Source organism: Vulpes vulpes, chromosome X (assembly GCF_048418805.1).
Source record: "Vulpes vulpes isolate BD-2025 chromosome X, VulVul3, whole genome shotgun sequence".
NCBI classification, from domain to species: Eukaryota; Metazoa; Chordata; class Mammalia; order Carnivora; family Canidae; genus Vulpes; species Vulpes vulpes.
The window spans coordinates 30957847-30979784 of NC_132796.1; the positions used below are offsets into that span (position 1 = coordinate 30957847).

Here is a 21938-nt window from a genome sequence, read left to right on the forward strand (position 1 = left end):
ATTCCCGATTATGCAGTTCAATCATTTTCATATTCTTCTCCCACACTGCTCTCCTCCATCCTTCTTCATTCATGGCATATAATCTGTGCATTGCCTTCCACTGGTACCATTGTGCATTTAAGCTTTGATCAAGTTTTGGAGCTGCTGAGACTATTCCCTGCAAAGGGCAGTCAAGAAGAGTGAAGGATTTATGTTTCAAAAACCTGCAGCGTCCACAGCTGTGCAGGCGCACCCCACCAATCGCCGAGGCCCAGGAGTCTGTTGCATCTTATTTTAAATGAAACTGTCTACTTATTTTATTTTTCAGAATTCATTGCTGGTGTGTAGGAACATTTGATTTTTGTTTGTTGACCTTGTATGTTGCAATTTTCCTGAATTCATTTATTAGCTCTAGAGCTTTATTTGTGGATTCTTTGTGAATTTCTCTATGCAGGATCATTTCATTTATAAATACATATAGTCTTAATCTTTCCTTTCCAATCCAAATGCCTTGTATCCTACCCAAAGGTAAGGAATTAGCATTAACTTTTTTTCATTTGTTTTAAAAATTATAGAGAACACATATCACCTTCTCTAAATTTTTATTTTACCAGTTTGCAGTCAACCTTTACCCCAGTTCCAGTTCATGACAAACACTGATCTCATTTTGTTTGTATAATTTTGCCTTTTCACTTATACATCATATTAAATGAAGTATTAAGATAGGTTGCCTTTTCAGCCTGGCTTCTCTTACTTAGAATAATGCATTTGATATTCATCCATATTATTATGTGGAACACTGGTACATTACATTTCATTGTTGAAAAGTATTCTTTTGTGTGGATTTACCAAAGTCTGTTGTCCATTCACTGTTTGGAGGGAATTTGAGTTGTTTTCAGGTTTTTGTAATTATGCATAAGACCACTATAAATATTTACATGCAAGTGTTTATTTCTCTTTGGTAACCTAGAATTAGGAATTGTGGGCCTTATGTTCAGTCCATATATAATTTTCTAAGAAAGTGGAAAACTATTTTCCATAATTATTATGAAATTGTGCATTCCTATCAACAATGTATAAATGGTTAAGGTGCTCACATCTTTATCACATCTTGGTAATGCCATTTTCGTTTAAGCCATTGTGATAGGTATATTCTCTCCTGTGAATCAATTTACATATCCCTAATGTGTGATGATATTAAACATTTTTTCTTGTGGTAATATGTCATATGTATATTTTCTCAGTTGTTTTTTCATATCTTTTACTTAGTTTTTCATTAGAAACTTTGCTTTTTACTGATCTCTGTGTGTTCTTTTAGATATTTTGGATATAAGTTGGATTTTTTTGTCAAAAATGTGTTTTTGGCTTCTTATTAAGCATTATATTTAACAGAAAAGATGTTTTTAACTTTGACAAAATATAATTTAATCATTTTTTCTTTTGTGGATAATTTATTTAGTAGTGTATTTAAGAAATCTTTGCCTAACCAATGATTACAAAGATTTTTCACCTAAATGGTTTATAGTTTTAGGTTTTATATTTAGGTCTTTGGCCCATTTTGAATCAATAGAAACTATTTTAAAATTTGTTTTTATTTTTAAGAATTATTTTTAAACTCATGAGAAATAAACCAGGTCTTGGTTTTTTGGGAAAAAAGAAGTACTTTAACCATCACAAGATAATTTTCTTTTTGAAAATGTCTTTTTTTAAACTGCTGTTTTGCTACATCCATAGTATTTCATTAGATCTCCAGAACTTATTCATCTTGTATAATTGAAACTTTGTACCTCTTGACCAACATCTCCCCAATCTCCCTCTCTAGTCCCTAGTAACCACCATTCTGTTTTCTGCTTCTATGAGTTGACAATTTTAGATTCTACATATGAGATCATATATTATTTGACTTGCTGTGTCAGATTTAATTCACTTAGCATAATGACCTGCAGGCTCATCCATATTGTTGCAAATGGCAAAATTTCCTTCTATTTGTAAAGCTGAAAGATACTCCATTGTATGCATATACTACATTTTCTTTAACCACTTATCCTTTGATGGACTTTTAGGTTATTTCCATGTCTTGACTATTGTAAATAATGCTGCAGTGAACATAGGAGTGAAGGAATATCTTCAAAATCCTGATTTCAGTTCCTTTGGGTAAATACCAGGGGTGAGATTGCTGGGTCATATAGTAATTCTGGTAACAATATTACATTTTACGCTTGAAATTTATTAAGAGGGTAGATTCTATGTGTTCTCACAATGAGGTGAGGGGTAACTATGCGAGATGATGGATATGTTAATTAGCTTGATTATGGTGTTACTTCATTTGATATGTGTACCGAATCTTCATGTTGTACATTTTATATTCAATAAAAATAGTATCACAAAATTCTTATAGCAAAAACAATCACAGGTGTAATGTATTTCTTTTTTGTCTGTCAGGTGGCAACATATGACTTTAGCATTCAAGTTCAAATTAATTTCTTCAAGGCTTCAGAACTTTACACTCAGTATTGTTCGTCAAATTCTCCTATGATTCCAAAGAAAACACCACTTATTCGGCCGTGTTATGTTCAAGCTACTGGTATGTAATGTGAAGCATTCACTTGGTGTGCATATGCCAAATATTTATCCTTAAGCAGCTAAAAGTTTAAAAATTTAGAATATGATTATTTACTTTTTAAAAATAGAAGTATTAGATGGTAAAACTCTGATATGATTCCTGTGTGTGTGACTTAAATAGTACCTGTGAGAATGAATTTTGAGAAATAGTGTAACCAAATCCATGTGAAGTTCACTCCTTATTGAGTTACAGAAACTGCACCAGGTGAAGTTGTTGCACAAGAAAACTTTATTAAGGAGATCATGGGCAAAGACTTCCAAAGCTGTGACTCCCAAACATCAGATGAAGGGATACCTTTTGCTTAGAGTTAGATGAATATTTATTTATGTATTTATGTATGTATGTATGTATTTATTTATGTGCATTTTTTTGAGAGAGTGTGAATAGTGGGGGAGGGCCAGAGGGAGGATCTTAAACAGGTTCCTTGCTCAGCAGGGAGCCCAATGCAGGGCTCTGTATCATGACCTTGAGTTCATGATCTGAGCCAGGGTTAAGAGTTAGTCACTTAATTGACTGAGCCACCCAGGTGCTCCTAGGATGAATATTTATATAGGGAAACATTCTCATAGTATGTAGAGATGGCCATAAAGTCACAGATGAGCCTTAAGGAAACATATCTATAAATGAACTGTATGTTATATAAATGAGGCTGAAGCTCCTCCTTAGGTGGAGATTTTAGTATTATAATGAGGCAAAGGTAATGGTAGATCATTCCAGAGGTTACTCCATGGTCTCTCTGCACAGGTGTGAGTTGGGGGTTTAGCTCAAAATGTCGGGGTAGCCTGGGATGGGTGGGAGGTCTTGTCAGGTGGTCACCATCACCTGAAGGATGGTTTCCAGTTTCATTTGCCTGAGTTAAGAGGTAAGCTGTAAAGAAGAGCTTAAGGAAGAATGTAAGACAAAGTTTAATGAGTTCAAGCAGGTGGGCAGTAAAGGTCAGGTCTTGGAGTCTATCTACTGGTGACAGTACCCTGTATATAATCTCAGATCAATGACTCTTGTTTAAAAACATAGGTTATAATTAAAGACAAAGGTCAGTTTAGTTATTTATTGTGTGGGTAGCTTTAAATGATTAAATCAAAATATAAATTATTAAAATAAAGTACATTAGATATATAATGAAATGATGAAAATTTTGTTTAAAAAAATTTCTCCCCAAAGGAATGGGTTACTAAAGGACTAAGTACACGTAAAGAAGGGTAAGTAAAAACAGACAAAAGAAGGGTAAATATATTAAATTTTTGAGTGTTTATTACTCATTTTCTCCAGATATTCAAATCCAAAACCAATGCACTCTGTGAACCCTACTTTTGATAATCTTTGGTTTGTTTTATTATGTGTTTAAGTATTTTTCATGGAAAGTTTAGTCTATGCTATATTATGTGGTATTTTGTTGTTATAATTCTGACATTAAGTTGTTCTTAGTAATAAAAGAGTACTCAGTTGATAACTGCACTTGGCACCTAGTAAGAGAGGCTTCATTAATATAGCATATACAATATAGAGACTTATTTCCCCCCTGTTTAAAATATAGAATTAAGAATTCTGAAGCTGATAGGGAGGCTCCATGAGTTTTCTCCCTTGTTTTAAGATATCTGTTTAGGGAAAAAAATCATTGTCTAATTTTGTTTTCTGAATGGGGTAAATTACTTACATGAAAAATAAAATTTACCTACTTGACAAATAAAAATTAATGTATTGTATTGTCATTATGAAAAATTGGAAAATGTTAGAAACACAGATATGACATCTGGAATGTAAATATGTAGAGCATACTATTAATATCTTGGTACCGTATTCTTTTCTCTATGCCTTTATTTATTTTTAGCATAGTTCTGATCTTATTGTCTGTGTTCAGTTGAAATCTCTTCACTCTAAAAAATAAAAAAGAAATATCTTCACTCTATAGAAACTTTTACTTGGATGTTATAGACTCTTAATTGTATAAATTAACACTGATAATTATTATAGAATATTTCATCCAGTGTCTCTTATAGATTATTTACACATTTAGGTTGTTTCTTTTATTTTCTTATTCATATAAATCTTGTCCTAGTGAACATTTTTGTGTATAATACTTTTTACCTGTTTAGATTTCTTTTCAAAGTGAGATTCTCTGAATTGGCTGCTTTCCTTCTGAAGCATATATATGTCAGCAACACTTAGGTGGCTCAGCCATTAAGCATCCAACTCTTGATTTCTGCCCAGGTTATGATCTCAGGATGGGCATGGAGCTTAAGGTTCTCTCTCTTTCCCTCTGCCTCTCCGCCCTTCCTCCAGTGAGCACACACTCGGGCTTTCTCTCTCTCAAAAAAGAAAAAGTAGATACATGTTAAAGCTCTAGATATGTTTTGCAAAATGGCTTTTGTAAAGATTTATGCTGTTTTACCTCTCCTTCAGTATAAACTCTAACCAGCATTGAATTAAAGAAATTGGATCTTTTTCTATGTGATTAAAAGTACATCATTTCAATTTTCATTTAAATTTCTTTAATTACTTATGAGGATTAAAATTTTCTATCTTTGCTATTAATAATATATTTCATATGTAAATTATTCATGGACTTTACCTTTATCACTGTGGTGATGTATTTGTGTGATAGATGTCAGTGATTTCCTCATCTATCTATATTAATTTTTTTCATTTTTACTGTGAATTTTTTCTAAGATTCATTGTTTGCCTTTTGTTGTGTTTTTCAATAGATTCTTTTAGCAATTTTATAGTGAAATTTAGCTATCATTTCCTCTGTGATTTCTAACATTGTTTAAAGATTAGAACATCTACCCATCTTCAGATTTGGTATATATGTAATTCTGTTTTTTTCTATTTTTAATGTTTTAAAATTCATTTAACAATTTCTATACTTAATTTGTAAAACATATATATATATATATATATATATATTGCTGTATTTCCAAAAAGGATTGGAATGTCAAAGCAAATTGGTTATATTATATAACTTGTGAACCCCAAAGGTTACTACTGATTTAAATGATATGATGCAAATATAATCAGGCAGAGATGTAACATTTCTTCCTATAGAAGTTGGTATCTATCAGATGCAGCTTCCAGATTGTCCTTTTCTCCATCCTTAAGATGCTTTTTGCTTTTGAATTAACATATGACTTTTAAATGTCATTTGTAGAAACCTTGTTCCCAAAGGAAGCTGGGTTGTTTTTTTTTTTTTTTTGGAGCTTCCTGTTTTTGTACTCTTGATAGAGGAAATGTCTACATGAGCAATTCTCATTCTCCTACCCTCAATGTCTCATAAATCCATAAATTCCAGATATTTTTCATTGGCCATTGGACAGGTAATATATGTCGAGGTGCTTTTTATTCATTTTATTATTATTTTTTTGAATAGTCCACTAGTCAATTCCATTTTTATGTCTGCAAGGAAGCTTGGTCAAAAGTCTATTATCCCCTGAGCTACCCCCTTAATAGAAGGATGATTACTATAGGAGGGCCACAAGCTTGCTGTTACCTCTTTACTCTAAAATTACATGTATTCATTTTAAAATCAAAATAGTGCTAAGCCAGAATTGCAATCCATTATCTTCTTCTTAAGGCTTATCCTGCACCCCAGAGACAGTAACTTTTTTTTCATTAATTATCTAATGAAAACACTTATTTAATGACAAGCATCTTCACTCACTTGAAACACTAACTCCTGTTACCATTTTGTAATGTAATTATAGTTTAAATTTCAATTAAAATTTTTATCAGAAATTTAATTGTTATGATGATATGTTGTTGTTAAGCCAAGTAGTGTAACTGCATAATTATTTTATTTACTTTCAACTTTTTGTTTATCCCTACAGTTACTAATTGCTCAATTGTCCTTAGATATTTGACTAAATCCTCTCATGCCAAGAGCTCTATATTATGTTTGTCTGGACAATGTTCCATATAGTCTAGTCTGTCACATAATATGTCATGTCTACTTATTCTCTTGAAGCAACCTTCCTAGAACACAACAACCTCCTGCTTCAACATGGACTAGATACTTTCCCTATGGCAGAACTTTTGTCTAAGATTTCCTTTCACTATAATTGTGGGGATTTAAAATTAAAAAAAGGGGGGGGGGGCAGCCCGGGTGGCTCAGCGGTTTAGCGCCACCTTCTGCCCAGGGCCTGATCCTAGAGACCAGAGATCAAGTTCCACATGAGCTCCCTGCATGGGGCCTGCTTCTCCCTCTGCCTGTGTCTCTGCCTCTCTCTCTCTCTCTCTCTCTCTCTCTAATGAATAAAGAAATAAAATCTTTAAAAAAATAAATAAAATCTTTTTTAAAAATTAAAAAAAATAAAGAAAAACCCTTATCTCTTGAATCTCCTGTTTTTTCAATCCCTTGCCTTCCTATTTCTTGGTTTATTTCACTGTTTAGGTAGATTACATCTTCCAGGAGCTTATAAAGAAAGAGTATAAGGGAGCTAATTTTTGAGAATTTCCATGTCTGAAAATATCTTTGCTTTTCCTTCTACATTTAAATGATAATTTGATTTCGTATAAAATACTAGTTTGAAAATAATTTTTCCTCAATTATCATTATCTTCTAATTTCCACTATGGCATTTAAAGTCTGATGCCATTCTTCTTCTTCTCTATCCATTATATGACCTAGTGTTTCCCCTTGAGAAGCTTTTAGAAGCTACTTTTTATCCCTGGTATTCCATTATTTCACACTGATAACCTTAGTGTGAATCTTTGGTCTTCTGTTCTTGTGGACCTTTTGCAATCTGGATATTCATGTCCTCCAGTTCTATAAAGGTTTCATCGATTATTTCATTGAAAAGTTGTCCCCACCATTTTCTATATTTCTTTCTTTAAGACTTTATTGGCTATATTTTGTACTTCTTAGATGATGTTATATATTTTAATTATCTTATATCTTCTCTCTTATTGTCCTTTTTCTTTTCTTTTTTGTTGTACTTAGGATATTTTTCTGACTTCATTATGTCTTAAGAAATTATTTTGGCAATTTTAAACTAATGGGAGTTAACGTTTTTCTGATTATTTCTTTACTTACAGAATTCTGAAAAATAAAAACAACATTCTTTATCTCTACTTTTATTATGATGATTTCTTTGAAATTTTCTGCTGTTGACTACATTGTCTCAATTTTTGCTAAGTTATTTCTCCTTCATGTTGCGGAGTTCCTTAAATGTCTGTTGATTTTTGCCTATTCTCTCATGATTATTAGTGCGTCCCACAATGCTGGCTTCATTACCAACAATTATATCACTTTCTGACAATCTGGATCTCAGTGAATATTTAAGGAGGTCAAAGGCTATAAGACTTTAATCTTGAGCAGTTCAGTTTTTCCAGAAAATACTTATTCAAATTAAAAGGATGATAGGATCATATATCAACAACAATATGCATGCACATTTGATGACCTAGACAAAATGGAGCAATTTCTTGAAAGGCACAATCTGCCAAAACTCACACAAGAAGAAATAGACAGTCTGGATAGGCCTCAATCTATTAAACAAATTGAATTAATACTTAGTAACCTTCAAAAACAGAAAGCACCAGGCCCAGATGGATGGACTCTTGATAGATAATAGATGATAGATAGATAAATGCTTGATAACATTTAGAGAAGAAATCTTACCAGTTCTCTATTATCAATTCTCTACAATCTCTTTCAGAAGATAGAAACACAAAGAATGCTTTCTAACTCATTTTGAGGTCAATATTACCCTAGTACCAAACCAGACAAAGGCATTACAAAAATAGAAGACAGCAAACCAATATCTCTTATCAGCATAGATACAAAAGTCCTTAACAGGGGATCCCTGGGTGGCTCAGCAGTTTAGCCCCTGCCTTGGGCCCAGGGTGTGATCCTGGAGTCCCAGGATCAAGCCCCACATCCGGCTCCCAGCATGGAACCTGCTTCTACCTCTGCCTGTGTCTCTGCCTCTCTCTCTCTATGTCTCTCATGAATAAATAAATAAAATCTTTTTTTAAAAAAAAAAAAATCTTTTTTTAAAAAAAAGTCCTTAACAAAATATTAGCAAATTAAATCCAACAATGTATAACAAGAATTATGCACCATGACCAAGTGAGATTTATCTCATGTATGCAAGGTTGGTTCACATTCAGAAATCAGTTAGTGTATTTCATTATATGACTAAGATAGAGAAAAAAAATCACATGATTATATCAATAGATTCAGGAGGAAAAAAACATTTTATAAAATCTAATACCCATTCATGAAAACAATTTAGTAAATGAGGGCTGGTTAAAACTTTCTCAGCTTGATAAAAAAAATATCTGCAAACACCCCATAGCTATCATAATTCTTAATGATGAGAAACTCAAAGCTTTCTCATTAAAATCAGGAACCAGACTAGGTTGTCCCTTCTCACCACTTTTTCAACATTGTACTAGAAGTCCTAGCTAAGGCAGTAGGACATGAAAAGGAATCAAAAGACACACAGCTTGGGAAGGAAGAACTACAACTCTGCATTCATTGATGACATGATTGTTTATGTAGAAAATCTGAAAGAATCAGTTAAAAACAATTCTGGAACAAATAAGTTAATATAACAAGGTTGCAGGATACAAACTTAATGTACAAAAGTCAATTGCAATCAACAAATGGGATTTGAAATTAAATACAAAATAGAATTATATTAGCACCCAACAAAAATGAAATACTTAGGCATAAATAACACAAGGTATTTACAAGGTTTATACAAGAAAAATTATCGAATGATGACATTTATCTGATGAAAGGTATAAAAGAGGAATGAAATAAATGGGAGTGATATTCCATGTTTATGCATAGGAAGTCTCAATATTGTTAAGACGGCACTTCCTCCCAACTTGATCCAGAGATTCAGTGCAATCTCAAAGTCTCAGCAAGTTATTTTGTGGGTATTACCAGATTTATTAAAACTTTATATGGAGGGCAGCCCGCGGTGGCGCAGCGGTTTAGCGCTGCCTGCAGCCTGGGGCGTGATCCTGGAGACCCTGGATCAAGTCCCATGTCAGGCTCTCTGTATGATGCCTGCTTCTCCCTCTGCTTGTGTCTCTGCCTCTCTCTCTCTCTCTCTCTCTCTCTCTCTCTATGAATAAATAAGTAAAATCTTTAAAAAAGAACTTTATATGGAAAGGAAAAAGACCCACAGTAGCCAACACACTACTGAAGAAGAATAAAATTGGAGGACTGACACTATTCAACTTTAAGACTTTCTACGAAGGTGCAGTGATCACAAGACTTTGGTATTGGCAAAAATATTGACCAGTAGGTTAGTGGAATAGAAAAGAGAGCCCAGAAATAGACTAACAAAAATGTGGTCAACTGATCTTTGACATACAAGTAGAGGCAAATACAGCTCAGAAAAGATAGTCTTTCTAAAAAAATAGTGCTGAACAACTGAACATCACAAGCAAAAAAACAAAACAAAACAAAACAAAAAAACAAAAAGAATCTAGATACAGACTTTACACCCTTCACAAAAATTAACTTAAAATGTATCACAGACCTAAATGTAAAATGCAAAATTACAAAACTTTTAGGAGATAATAAAACAAAAAATCTACATGACCTTAAGTTTGGCAATGACATTTTAGATACAGCAACAGAGGCAAGATCTGTGGAGGAAGAATTGAAAGCTGGAGTTCACTAAAATTAAAAATTTCTGCTCTGCAAAAACACTGCCAAAAAGCCAAAAAGACAAACCACTGACTGGGACAAAATATTTGCAAAAGACTTGTTTCTTTTCACTTCTGTACTCTTTATTGGTCAAACTCTATTATAGTGATCATTTTAACTATGTTTACTTTATTCTCAGCTCAATATTTAGTATATTTATACTCTTACTATTGCGAGTGATCTTTATATTGTACTTATAATTAATTACCATTAAGATATAAAATTAGAATTTTATAGATGTGATAAACCATCATATTCTATAAATGTCTTAAAGTATGACTTTGTTTTCTCTCTGGGTACATAAAAATAAAAAAATTCTTTATTGTTTTGTGTTGAAAAGTATAATTGTCTATAACCTAATATCTCTTAATATTTTACTAGTATATTTACTTTCTTCTCATAGTATTGCAAGCACCATTGAGATTATCCAGCACTGATTTTATATTTGAAATCCCATTGCATGCTTTGGATCCTAATAATAAGGTCACAAAAACTGAGGTATGTATAGAGAATTATTGCAGCTTACAACTTTTTTTCATATGGCTTGTGGTTTATTGAATTGATTATTATGAAGCATGTGTTATAAGAATACTTTCATTTTTAGAGAACTTGCATATATATCCTATTTCTCAGAAGTAATTATCAAGTATACAAATACATATAAAACCATTTATATATATATATATTTAATAGGACTATTCAAAATATTTTAAATAAAATTAAGTTACTAGTCTCTCCTTATATAAATGGAAGCCAAGATTAAATTAATGTGAAACATGTTCCATACAAGTAAGGAAATGTGGTGAAAGATAATAATAAAAATTGGAAAAGTCCAGGTATATAATAAAGTGACTTCTATGACAATCTACTTTTTTCTTACTATATATCTCTGTGTGTCTCCTAATAATGAATCCATCTAGAACGAAAAAAAAAGGGACATGCATAAGAAGGAAGCTCATGCATATATAGTAGAAATTTGTATTTGTAGTACTCCTTTATTATATATATTGCCTTTCCAACAATTAATTTTGAACTCTGTAGCTTTGAAGAAAAATTATATGGAGAAAATGTTTAACATTGCATGTGTCAAATAATAGCACAGTACTATATGAAATTAGAGAAGAATAAAGGATCTCTTCTGAAATTAAAATGTGACTGTTGCAAGTATTAATTATCAGTAAGATTTCTAATTCTACCATAACTTCAAGGATGCAAAAGACTTTGTATGTGGGGCTAGAAAGGAAGCTTTAGTGAACTGAATTGGATTGAATTCCAAAGGAAAAGCAATCCCTTTGTAAATGTGAGCTTATTTTATATAATTGAAATTTTGTTCAATTGGCATGGTAAAAGAGGATCTAGACAAGAGCCTTCTCTCTTGAGTGGCAAAAGAGTCACATTGGCCCCATGGAGAAATAAATGTGACTCTAATGAACTGCTTGAATTTGCCATGAATGTTATTTACATAGTCATAATCAAATATATAATACAGAGAAGTCTTAATATGTTATGGAGCATAATTAAAACTTGATCATAAATAGTGTATTGCATGTAAAATGGCAAGTGTGTGATATGTACAACGTGTATATGAAGATTAAGTTGATAGAACGGTTGGGAATGGAAGAAGAAAGAGGAGTGAAACTCATTTTACATAGTGGGTAAGTAAAGAGAATTGTTTAGACTTGACAGAAGAACTCGAATTTTAAATATATCGCTTATTGTTACCAGGTGACTAATGAAAGAATTAATATAAATATCCAAAATTGGGAGAGTGAAAGAGGAGTGAAGATTATATATATGAACTAAATCCTCATCTTTACTAGTGGGCACTGAGACAATATCTGGGTCTGATAAATCACAAAATAGCTGTGTGATAGGGGAGTGGTCCTCAAAGTTATCCAATTCCAATCCCTAGAATGTGCGAGTATCTTTTCTCTTATATTGCAGAAGATCCTTTGCTGATGTGTAATGTGATGGAGATGAAGGACTCTGAGCAAGGGAGATTATGCTGGGTTATCTGGGTGATCCCAGTTGAATCACATGAGTGGTTAAAATCAGAGAAGTTTTCCTGGCTGTACTCAGAGGGAAATGTGATGACAGACGAAGGGTAGAGAAATTAATGTTACTGTATTTGAAGATAGTGGAAGGAGGCCATCTGCCAAAGAATTTGTTTGCCCTCTAGAAACTGGGAATGGCAGGGATCCCTGGGTGGCGCAGCGGTTTGGCGCCTGCCTTTGGCCCAGGGCGCGATCCTGGAGACCCGGGATCGAGTCCCACATCAGGCTCCCGGTGCATGGAGCCTGCTTCTCCCTCTGCCTGTGTCTCTGCCTCTCTCTCTCTCTCTATGACTATCATAAATAAATAAAAATTTAAAAAAAAAATAGAAACTGGGAATGGCAAGGAAACAGTCTTCCTTAGAGCCCTCCAAAAGTATCATAGTTCATTCTAACACCTTGATCTTAGCCCAGCAACATGCCTGTTGAACTTCTAACCTACAATACTGTAATTTAATAAATTTGTATTGATTTAAACCACTAAGTTGGTGGTAATTTGTTATAGCAGCAATACAAAAAACCCTAAAGTAAGCCATATCAATGTTGTATTTAGAATAAGGCTGTAACTATTAGAGAAAATCCAAAATTTAGCTGAAATTTGTTGCTTCTTAAAAGCAGAACTATTGATAAGGAGGAGTTGAGTGGGACAACTGTTTTTTTCTTTTTAATTTGTTTGGGACAACTGTTTTTTATAAGCATTTTTGAATTATTTGTGTAAATGGACATGTATCATTTTGATAAAATTATTTATAAAAAATAACACAATACTACACATACTAAACAATGTTTCTTTATGGATGACTGTATTAGTTCCATTCTTGGGATAGGATTGTAAAGAGGATAGTATTTTGATTTACCTACCATTCCCTCATTTTAGAATGAGAAAAATGAAGCATTCAAATGACTAGTACAATTTCATGTCCACCTTGTGTTTTAAAAGATGTTGTTTTCTTTATAACGTGCAAATATTAGACCTAAATAGATGTTTAAGTACTGAGAGGCATTGGAAATAAAATTGCCTAATTTTTAAATCCTGGATATTTTAAATCAACCATACTTTAGAAAGAGATGAAGTACATCATTTTGTTGTGGTGCCAATTGTATGAATCAATCTATTCTTTTCAAATCTTGAAGAGTAAAGTTGAAACAATACCTAATTGATATTTTTATTTTGATAGTATGTTGCACTGGAAAGACAAGTCTACACATAAGTCCTGCATACAGCTCCCAGATTTACCAGAACATTACAAAGAGAGTGCAGAGATTATGTATACTCTTCACACATCATTATTATTAACACCTTATACAACCATAGAACATTTTTCAAATCTAAGAAATTAACATTAGTACAAGTTATTAATTAAACAACAGGTTCTATTTGGGTTTCACCAGTTTTTCGGTAATGTCCTTTTACTGTCTCAGGGTCCGGTCCAGGGTACCATATTTCATTTCGTTTCCTCAGATATGGGGCAGGCTCTCAATCTTGCTAATTTTTTTATGACTTTGTCAATTTTTAAGAGTACTGGTTTGGTATTGTTTCAGCATGCTCTTTAATTTTGGTTTGTCTGATTTTTTCCATCTGACTCAGCTGCATTATTATTTTTCATGGATTTTAGGGAAAAATGTAACAGTGGTGAAATGTCTTTTTTGTCACATCATGTGAAGGGAGTTCATGATATCAGCATGACTTATCACTGGTGATATATGTCAGGAGAATTGAAAAAAAAGTTGGACAAACTATTTTTCTTTTTTCATACTCTACATTTTGGAAGTGAATCATCGATTTCAGCGCACCACTCAAAATTTTAGGAATTGAGCTGCACCTGGAGAGGGATATTTACATATATTATTTGGAATTGTTTTGTAAGAAAAAATATTTTAGTAGTTATTTTTTTTTTTAAATTCCCATCCATTTATGATAGTCAAAGAGAGAGAGAGAGAGAGGGAGAGAGGCAGAGACACAGGCAGAGGGAGAAGCAGGCCCCACGCACCGGGAGCCCGACGTGGGACTCGATCCGGGGTCTCCAGGATCGCGCCCCGGGCCAAAGGCAGGCGCCAAACCGCTGCGCCACCCAGGGATCCCCTTAGTAGTTATTTTATTACTTAACATATCAGTGCAACCTCACAAATATTTATGCTTTTAGTTATAATCCAATATTACATTATTTATTTTGTTATTGAAATTGTTCCAGCTCTGGCCATTTAGAGTTCTTTTAAGCTGGCTCTTTGACATGCTTTCATCATCATTAAGCATTCTCATACTTTCTGGCACTACAAAATGGTCCAGGCTTATATTTCATTTTACCTTTTCCATCTTTAGAATCATTATTTTCTCCAACAAACCCCAGTACCATTTATGGAAGAATGATATTTAGAAACCAAGATCTGTACACTAGGTATCCTAGCTGCTACTAGGGTATCACATGTTCTAAGCCCTTTTGGCAAATAGAATCTGGAAATACTTTTATGTATAGTAATTTGAAATATACATATATCTAAAAAAAGAAATATACATATATCTATAATTTATATGTTTATCATTCTATCTCTATCATCTATCTATCTATCTAACGATGAGTTCAAACTGCTATCTCTGACTCTAATCTAGCACTACAAGATTTATTCCAGTCTTTCTTCCTTGCTCATTTTTAACTACTTTTTCTGACAATGAGAAATCTGGCTCTCTTTTTTTTTTTTTTTAATTTTTTATTTATTTATGATAGTCACAGAGAGAGAGAGAGAGGCAGAGACACAGGCGGAGGGAGAAGCAGGCTCCATGCACCGGGAGCCCGATGTGGGATTCGATCCCGGGTCTCCAGGATCGCGCCCTGGGCCAAAGGCAGGCGCCAAACCGCTGCGCCACCCAGGGATCCCTGGCTCTCTTATTTGTAATTTATTTGCTTATTTTTTTTTAACTGTACTGTACTAGTAAAGAAGTTTCAGAATTTTTAAAGTATAGGTAGAATTGCTAACACATTTACCAACTAGACCACAGTGTTTATTTTTTGTCTTTAGCTTTATAGTTTCCAGTCAAAACACAGTTTTTCAGTTACTTAGGCCATTCCTCCTTGCCCCCATTAACTTCAGTGAGATTATTTCATACATTTGTAATATAGCATGTTGTAATCTACAATCCATCCTGGTATCCTCAACATCTTGATTGGTTGTTTTTAATTTACATACATATAAGTTGACTCTTAGTAGTATACAGTTCTTTGGGTTTTGAAAAATATGTTGAATAATTTGTCTACCACTTCAATACATTACAGAGCAGTTTCACGATACTAAAAATTCTCAGTGTAACCCCTTTGCAGTCAACTACTCCTTTCACCAACACTTCACAACCACTGATTCTTTTTTTCCATCTACATAATTTTGCATTTCCAGATTGATAGGTAATTTAATTATATAAAATGTAGCCATTTGGGTCTGGCATCTTTCACTTAGCAAAATATATTAATATTCATTTCTGATTTTGTATGAATTAATACTTCACTTATTTTATCACTGAATTTTATTCCATTGTATGGAATGTTTATCCATTCATTATTTGAAGGAAATCTCTTTTTTTCTTCCATTGTTTGGTAATGAACAAAGCAATTATAAACATTAACATACACATTTTTATGTGAACATAAATTTTCACTTCACTTACATGAATACTTAGGAGTGGGATTACTGGGTTATATGGTAGTTGTATGTTTAACAAAAGAAACTGCCAAACTGTCTTCCAAAGTGACTGTATCATTTTACAGTCTCACAATCGCGAATGAAGGTTGTAGCTATTCTGCATCCTTGCTAACTAGCTAGCTATTTTGACATTTTAATTTTACCCAGTCTTTATCTTTTGTGTATTTTTCATAATTGTTAATAGGCTATGAACATACTTGCTACCTTCTTTTTTTAATCTAAAATCACTTTTAAAATAATCTGTCCATGAATTCCACTTTTAATCATTTGACTTTGTACATAGGTTCTTCAAGTTGGCATGGTAAAACAGTTATATTTTATATTGTATATTTTAATTTTTATAAATGTCTTCTTTTATTTATTTTGTGTGTGAATAGGATCTTGTCTTATATAATACTTCAAAACAAGATGTGGAATGGACTTTGGATATTGGTGACACTAGGAAACTCTTCAAAGATGGCACATTCAAGATTAGTGTGTTGAGTGGGATTCTGCAATCACATGAAGAATGTAATATTTCCATAAGTTTCTGTCCAAGTAAGTACCTTTTTCTTATATTTGTTATTTATATTTCAATTCATCCCTCAATATTATTTAATTTTATCACATAACAAAAGTTTAGGTTACTTTTTATGTATTCTTAAAACAGTTTTAAGGAGTTTTGTATTAGAATTTTGTGGTCACTGTCCCCAAAAATGACCTGCAATGATCCTTACCTCTTGGTATTCATGCCCTTGTAGAGTCTTCTCCCTTATCAGATAGGACTGATATATCACCCATGGGATATTATGGATGTGATGGTGTGTGATTTCCAAGGTTAGATCAGAAAAGGCATTGCTACATCTAGCTTGTACTCTTGGATTACTTGCTTTAGGGGAAGCTGGCAAGCATGTCTATTTATCTCTATGTCCACTTCTTTATTGGTATTTTTTATTACAACACCTTTATTGTACCTTTTTATAATTGGTGTGACAAATTTTCCATCATTACAAATCTATTACAAAAATTCTTGGCAGTTCTTACCCATTTATTTTTATAAGTGAACTTTAGATTATTTTTTTCTTGTTTTTAGAAAAAGGCATGTCATTGAGTTTTTCCCTTCAAAGAATAGCATGTTTTTTTTGTAATTAAAGTTTAGTTTATATGCATTATTATTGTGAATGAGATTTTTAAATTATTCCTTTTTTAAAAAAAAGATTTTATTTATTTATTTGAGGGAGAGAGAAAGCACACAGAGAAAGAGAGAGAGCACACGGAGAAAGAGAGAGAGAGAGAAGCAGGTTCCCCTCTGAGCAGGGAGCCTGATGGTGGACTTGATCCCAGGACCTAAGCCAAAGGCAGACACTTAACTGACTGAGCCACCCAGGTGCCCCTAAATTATTCTTTTTAATTAGCTATCACTTTATAAAAAGAATATATTTATAGTTTATTTGGCACTTGGCTCCTATACTGAACTTCTCTGGTTAGATCTGGAGATTTTTCAAAGATTATTCTGCATTGTTTTCTAAATAAATAGTTTTATAATCTAAAATCATTGTAACTAATGATTTTGTTTCTTCATTTATAATATATCTTCCTCTGCCTTATTCTTCTCCTGAATCTGTTAATACAATGTTACTACATTACAATTACATTATATTACGATTGCATTACAAATATTATTATAATCTGTCTGAATTGTTACTACATCAGCAGTTTGTTAAAACTTTTTTGATTCCAATAGTTTTGCTTTGTATATTTGAATGTTTTGAAAAGTTTATATCTTATACATCTTTTATAAATAAGTATATGCATCTAAAATAATGTTTTTTTTTTCTACTAAATGCTGTTTGCTTGAATGCTGTTTATGTGATACATTGCCACTTTGTCTTCCTTTTGACAGCCTTTGGTTGGTATATCATTTTATTTTCAGTCTGTGTCTTAAATTTAATACCAGTATTGTAAAGCAAAGGACCTTGCTTTTCTTCCTGAGTAAGACCAAAATGTGATTTTTAGGAGGAGATTTTAACTTATTCATATTTTGTGTTATAATATATATTCATTTTCAGGCAGTTTCATTTTATATTTCCATTGTATTCCTTATTAATTTTCATAAATTTTATGCATTGATCAAATTTTTGTTTTATTTTTTTTCTATCTGTCATCACTAAACCTTTGAAAACACCTTTTTGGGCATATATTTTCCAATCAGTTATACAATGGAACAGTATCAGTGAACTTACCCACAGACAAAATTATAGTATGGGTTTATTTCTTACTCAAGCAGTTGTTGAAATACTTTGGAATTTTATTTCCAGTAACTGCATCATTCCATTCCTCCCACTGCTTGATCAGTGGGCTAGAGTCTTCTCCATCTTTAAAGCATTGAGGTAGCAGGAGGCAAGACTCTAGTAGATCAAAAGCAACAGGTTGGATGAGAGTTCTGGGTTCTTCAATTCAAACAGCTGGATGGAGAATGGAATTTTCAAGGAATTGGAATTGAGTTACAGGGGCCTTTTGATTTGGAACCAGGATGCATCTCCTTGATCTTTTGGTCACCTTCATCTATTTTCTTCTAGTGCAGATCATATTTACTTTTCCCGGCTCATATGGCACTGACTACAGCCCTCACAATTTTTCCTTAGTAGTTCTTTCCATATCAAGAATGCCTTTATTTTCTGGTTTTCTAAGTTGTTTTTATTGTTCATTAAAGTGTAGATACTACTAGAAGAAGAAGATGCCTTCTATTTTGCTTAAAAGCTTATATTTTAAAATTAGATACCATAAAAGATAAAATTCATACTCAGATGTGATTATTTTTGAGTATGGTTTCTTTTTTTTAAGATTTTTTAATTTATTTATTTGAGAGAGAGAGAGACAGCGATAGCAACAGAGAGCATGAGTGGGGAGAAGAAGGAGAAGCAGACTCCCTGCTGAGCAGGGAGGCTGCTACGGGGCTTGATTCCAGGACCCTGAGATCATGACCTGAGCCGAAGGCAGACACTTAGCCAACTGAGCCACCCAGGTGCCCTTTGAGTATGATTTCTTAATTACAACTTTGTTAAAATTTGATTCATACACCATAAAATACATTTTTTAAAAAGTGTACAATGTACTGGTTTTTAGGATAGTCACACCATCACCACAACCTAAATTTAGAACATATCCATTGCCTGTGAAGAAAAGCCCATGCCCACTAGTAGTCACTCCCATCTCCCCCTCCATTCAGCCACTGCTGACCACTATTTGCTATCTCTAGGAAAAGGTTACTGTGGACATTTCATATGAATAGAATCATACAATGAGTGTCGTCTTGTGATTGGCTTCTTTCACATTGCATAATAATGTCAAGGGCCTTCCATGTTGTAGCATCAATCAGTATTTAATTCCTTTCTATTACCAGTAATTTTAAGGATATATCACATGTTGTCTGTGCATAGACATTCATTGTCTATTCAGTTGACAGACATTTGGATCATTTTTACTTTTTGACTGTTAGGAATAAAATAGCTATGAACATTCATGTATAGTTCTGTGAGGACACATGTTTTCATTTATTTGGTTATATTTCTTGGAATGGAATTGTTGGGTCATAGGATAATTTGATGTTTAACATTTTTAGAACCTGCCAAACTGTCTTAGAAAGCAACTGTAACAATTTAAAATCTTACCAGCAAGAATGAGGGTTCCAGTTTCTTCACATCCCTGTTAACTCTTCTTGTGATCTTTTTTATTACTACTATGCTATTGAGTGTAATATGTCATTTTAGTTATTATTTGTATTTCCCTGGTGACTAATGATATTGAGTACCTTTACATATACTTGTCAGTTTGTATATCATCTTTAGAGAAAGGTCTCTTCATATCCTTTGTTGATATTAAAATTTGGCTGTCTTTAATTTTTGAGTTTTCACTGTTCTTTATATATTCTGAATAAAATGATTTTATTAGATATGCAATTTGAAAATATTGTATTTCATTCTGAGATTTCTCTTTCAGTTTCTGATGATAACTAATGGAAAATAGCTCTTAATTTTGATGAAGTCTAATTTATCCAAATTTTCCTTCGCTACTTTGGCTTTTCAGTGTCGTATCTATGAAGACATTACATAACCCGAGGTTATGCTGATTTATTCTTACGTTTTCTCCTAAAGCCACATAATTTTACCTTTTATATTTAAGTCTATGGCTTATTTTGAGTTATTTTCTTAATATGGTATAAGGTAGGGCTCTAATCCTCATTCATTTGCATGGCATATTCACTTGTCCCAGCACCATTTATTGAAAGGAATATTGTTTTCGCATTGAATTGTCTTGGTACCCTAGTTCAAAATCAATTGACCATAAACAGAAGTGTTCATTTTTGTTACCGTGGTCTTAGAGAATGGCTTGGGACATACTCATATACATATACATTAATATATATATTAATATAAATGTATTTATATATAGATATTAATTCCTCATGAGATGTTTAGTAGATTTCACCAATGAGTGCATTTGGGTTTTGACTGTTCCATGTGAGAAGTTTTTTGATTGCTCCTTCAGTTTACTGAAATTCTTACATGTTTAGATTAATATTTTCTTAATTAAAAATTTTTAAACTAAATTTTGGATGTTTTTGGCCATTCTTTCTTTTTTTTTCCACATTATTTCTTCCAACAATGTTTCTCCCTCTCTGTCTCCTTTCCATCCCAGGGATTCTTATTTTGCATATATTGGTGTTCCTGATGGTACCCGGTAGATCTCTGGGGCTCTATTCATTTTTCATTCTTTCTTCTTTTTTGGAAAAAAAAAAAACCCAAGTTTATTAACATGTATTTTTATGTATACATAGGAGATAACTCAGGGGAAAATGAGTAAGTCTCAGAGGTAGCTTAGAATTCAGGCTTAAATATCATTTTCAGCTAAAGACAAAAAAAAGCGCCTTTTTTCTTTCTGTTCTTCAGAATCAATAAATTCAACTGACCTTTTTTCATGTTGGCTGATTCTCCATTTAGCTAGTTCAAATCTGCTGTTGAATTTCTCTAGTGAATTTTTCATTTCAGACATTGTATTTTTCAATTCCACAACTTATATATATATTTATGTATATTCATATGTATATATGTCCAATGCTTGAAGTTTCTCAGGGACAGTTTCTGTTGACAGCCTTTGTGTGTGTGTGTGTGTGTGTGTGTGTGTGTGTATGGATCATTCATTATTGATTTAGGATTTTTCGGTTATACCTGGTGAGATCTCAGCCTTGTTCTTTGGGCTATCCTGTAACATCTGCCATTTTCTTCTAGCAGGCATTGGTAATGGATTATACTTTGCTTCTGCCATTTTCTTTTCTTATAATCTGACTGGGGGATAAGCTTCTTATCCTGAGCCATGGTCAGGGCCTTTATGTCTCATTCTGTTTCCATTGCCTTTTAAATGCATTCTTTGTGGTCAATATCACCTAAAGTGGAATAGATCTACCTAACTCCACTTTGGCTAGACCTGTCCTACTGGCCACCAAGCAGGACTGCCTTATACTGTCAGGGCTTTCAAAAGTTTTAGCGAGGTGGTTTTTACTTTTCACTCCCTCTTTCTTATCTCTTCCTTGGACTGCCACAGGGACAGAGACTGGGGCTGTGATAGAATATGTGACCCATACTGGTCTCTAAGCAGATCTCCAATCCCTTCTGAAACCAAACCATTGTTCTTGAATCTAATTTGGGTGGTTAGATAACATTGTTCTGAGTTCTCATGTAAATAGCCTCAATGTTTCACAACCCAGGAGCACATAACTTAGAAAATGCCCAACAGGAGAATCCCTATTGCATAAAAATACAGAATTCTTTCCGGTAATGAGCTTCAGGAAATGAGGGTATTGACAACTAGATTCTTTAAGCAGGCCGAAGCAAAGAAACAGCAGGATGATGCTTGAAAAGACATCTATGAATATTTTTTTTTCCCTTTTTGAAGAA

General features: G+C 33.0%; 1 protein-coding gene across 1 annotated transcript in view; it reads left to right on the forward strand.

The window, feature by feature from the left end:
• Positions 1–21938, forward strand: part of CFAP47 (cilia and flagella associated protein 47) — a 503092-nt gene that overhangs the window by 104486 nt on the left and 376668 nt on the right. Inside the window, exons 22-24 of the mRNA XM_072744557.1 lie at positions 2422–2563; positions 10668–10762; positions 16383–16542. Of these exons, the coding sequence (XP_072600658.1) occupies positions 2422–2563; positions 10668–10762; positions 16383–16542 (397 nt within the window). The remainder of the gene's footprint in view (positions 1–2421; positions 2564–10667; positions 10763–16382; positions 16543–21938) is intronic.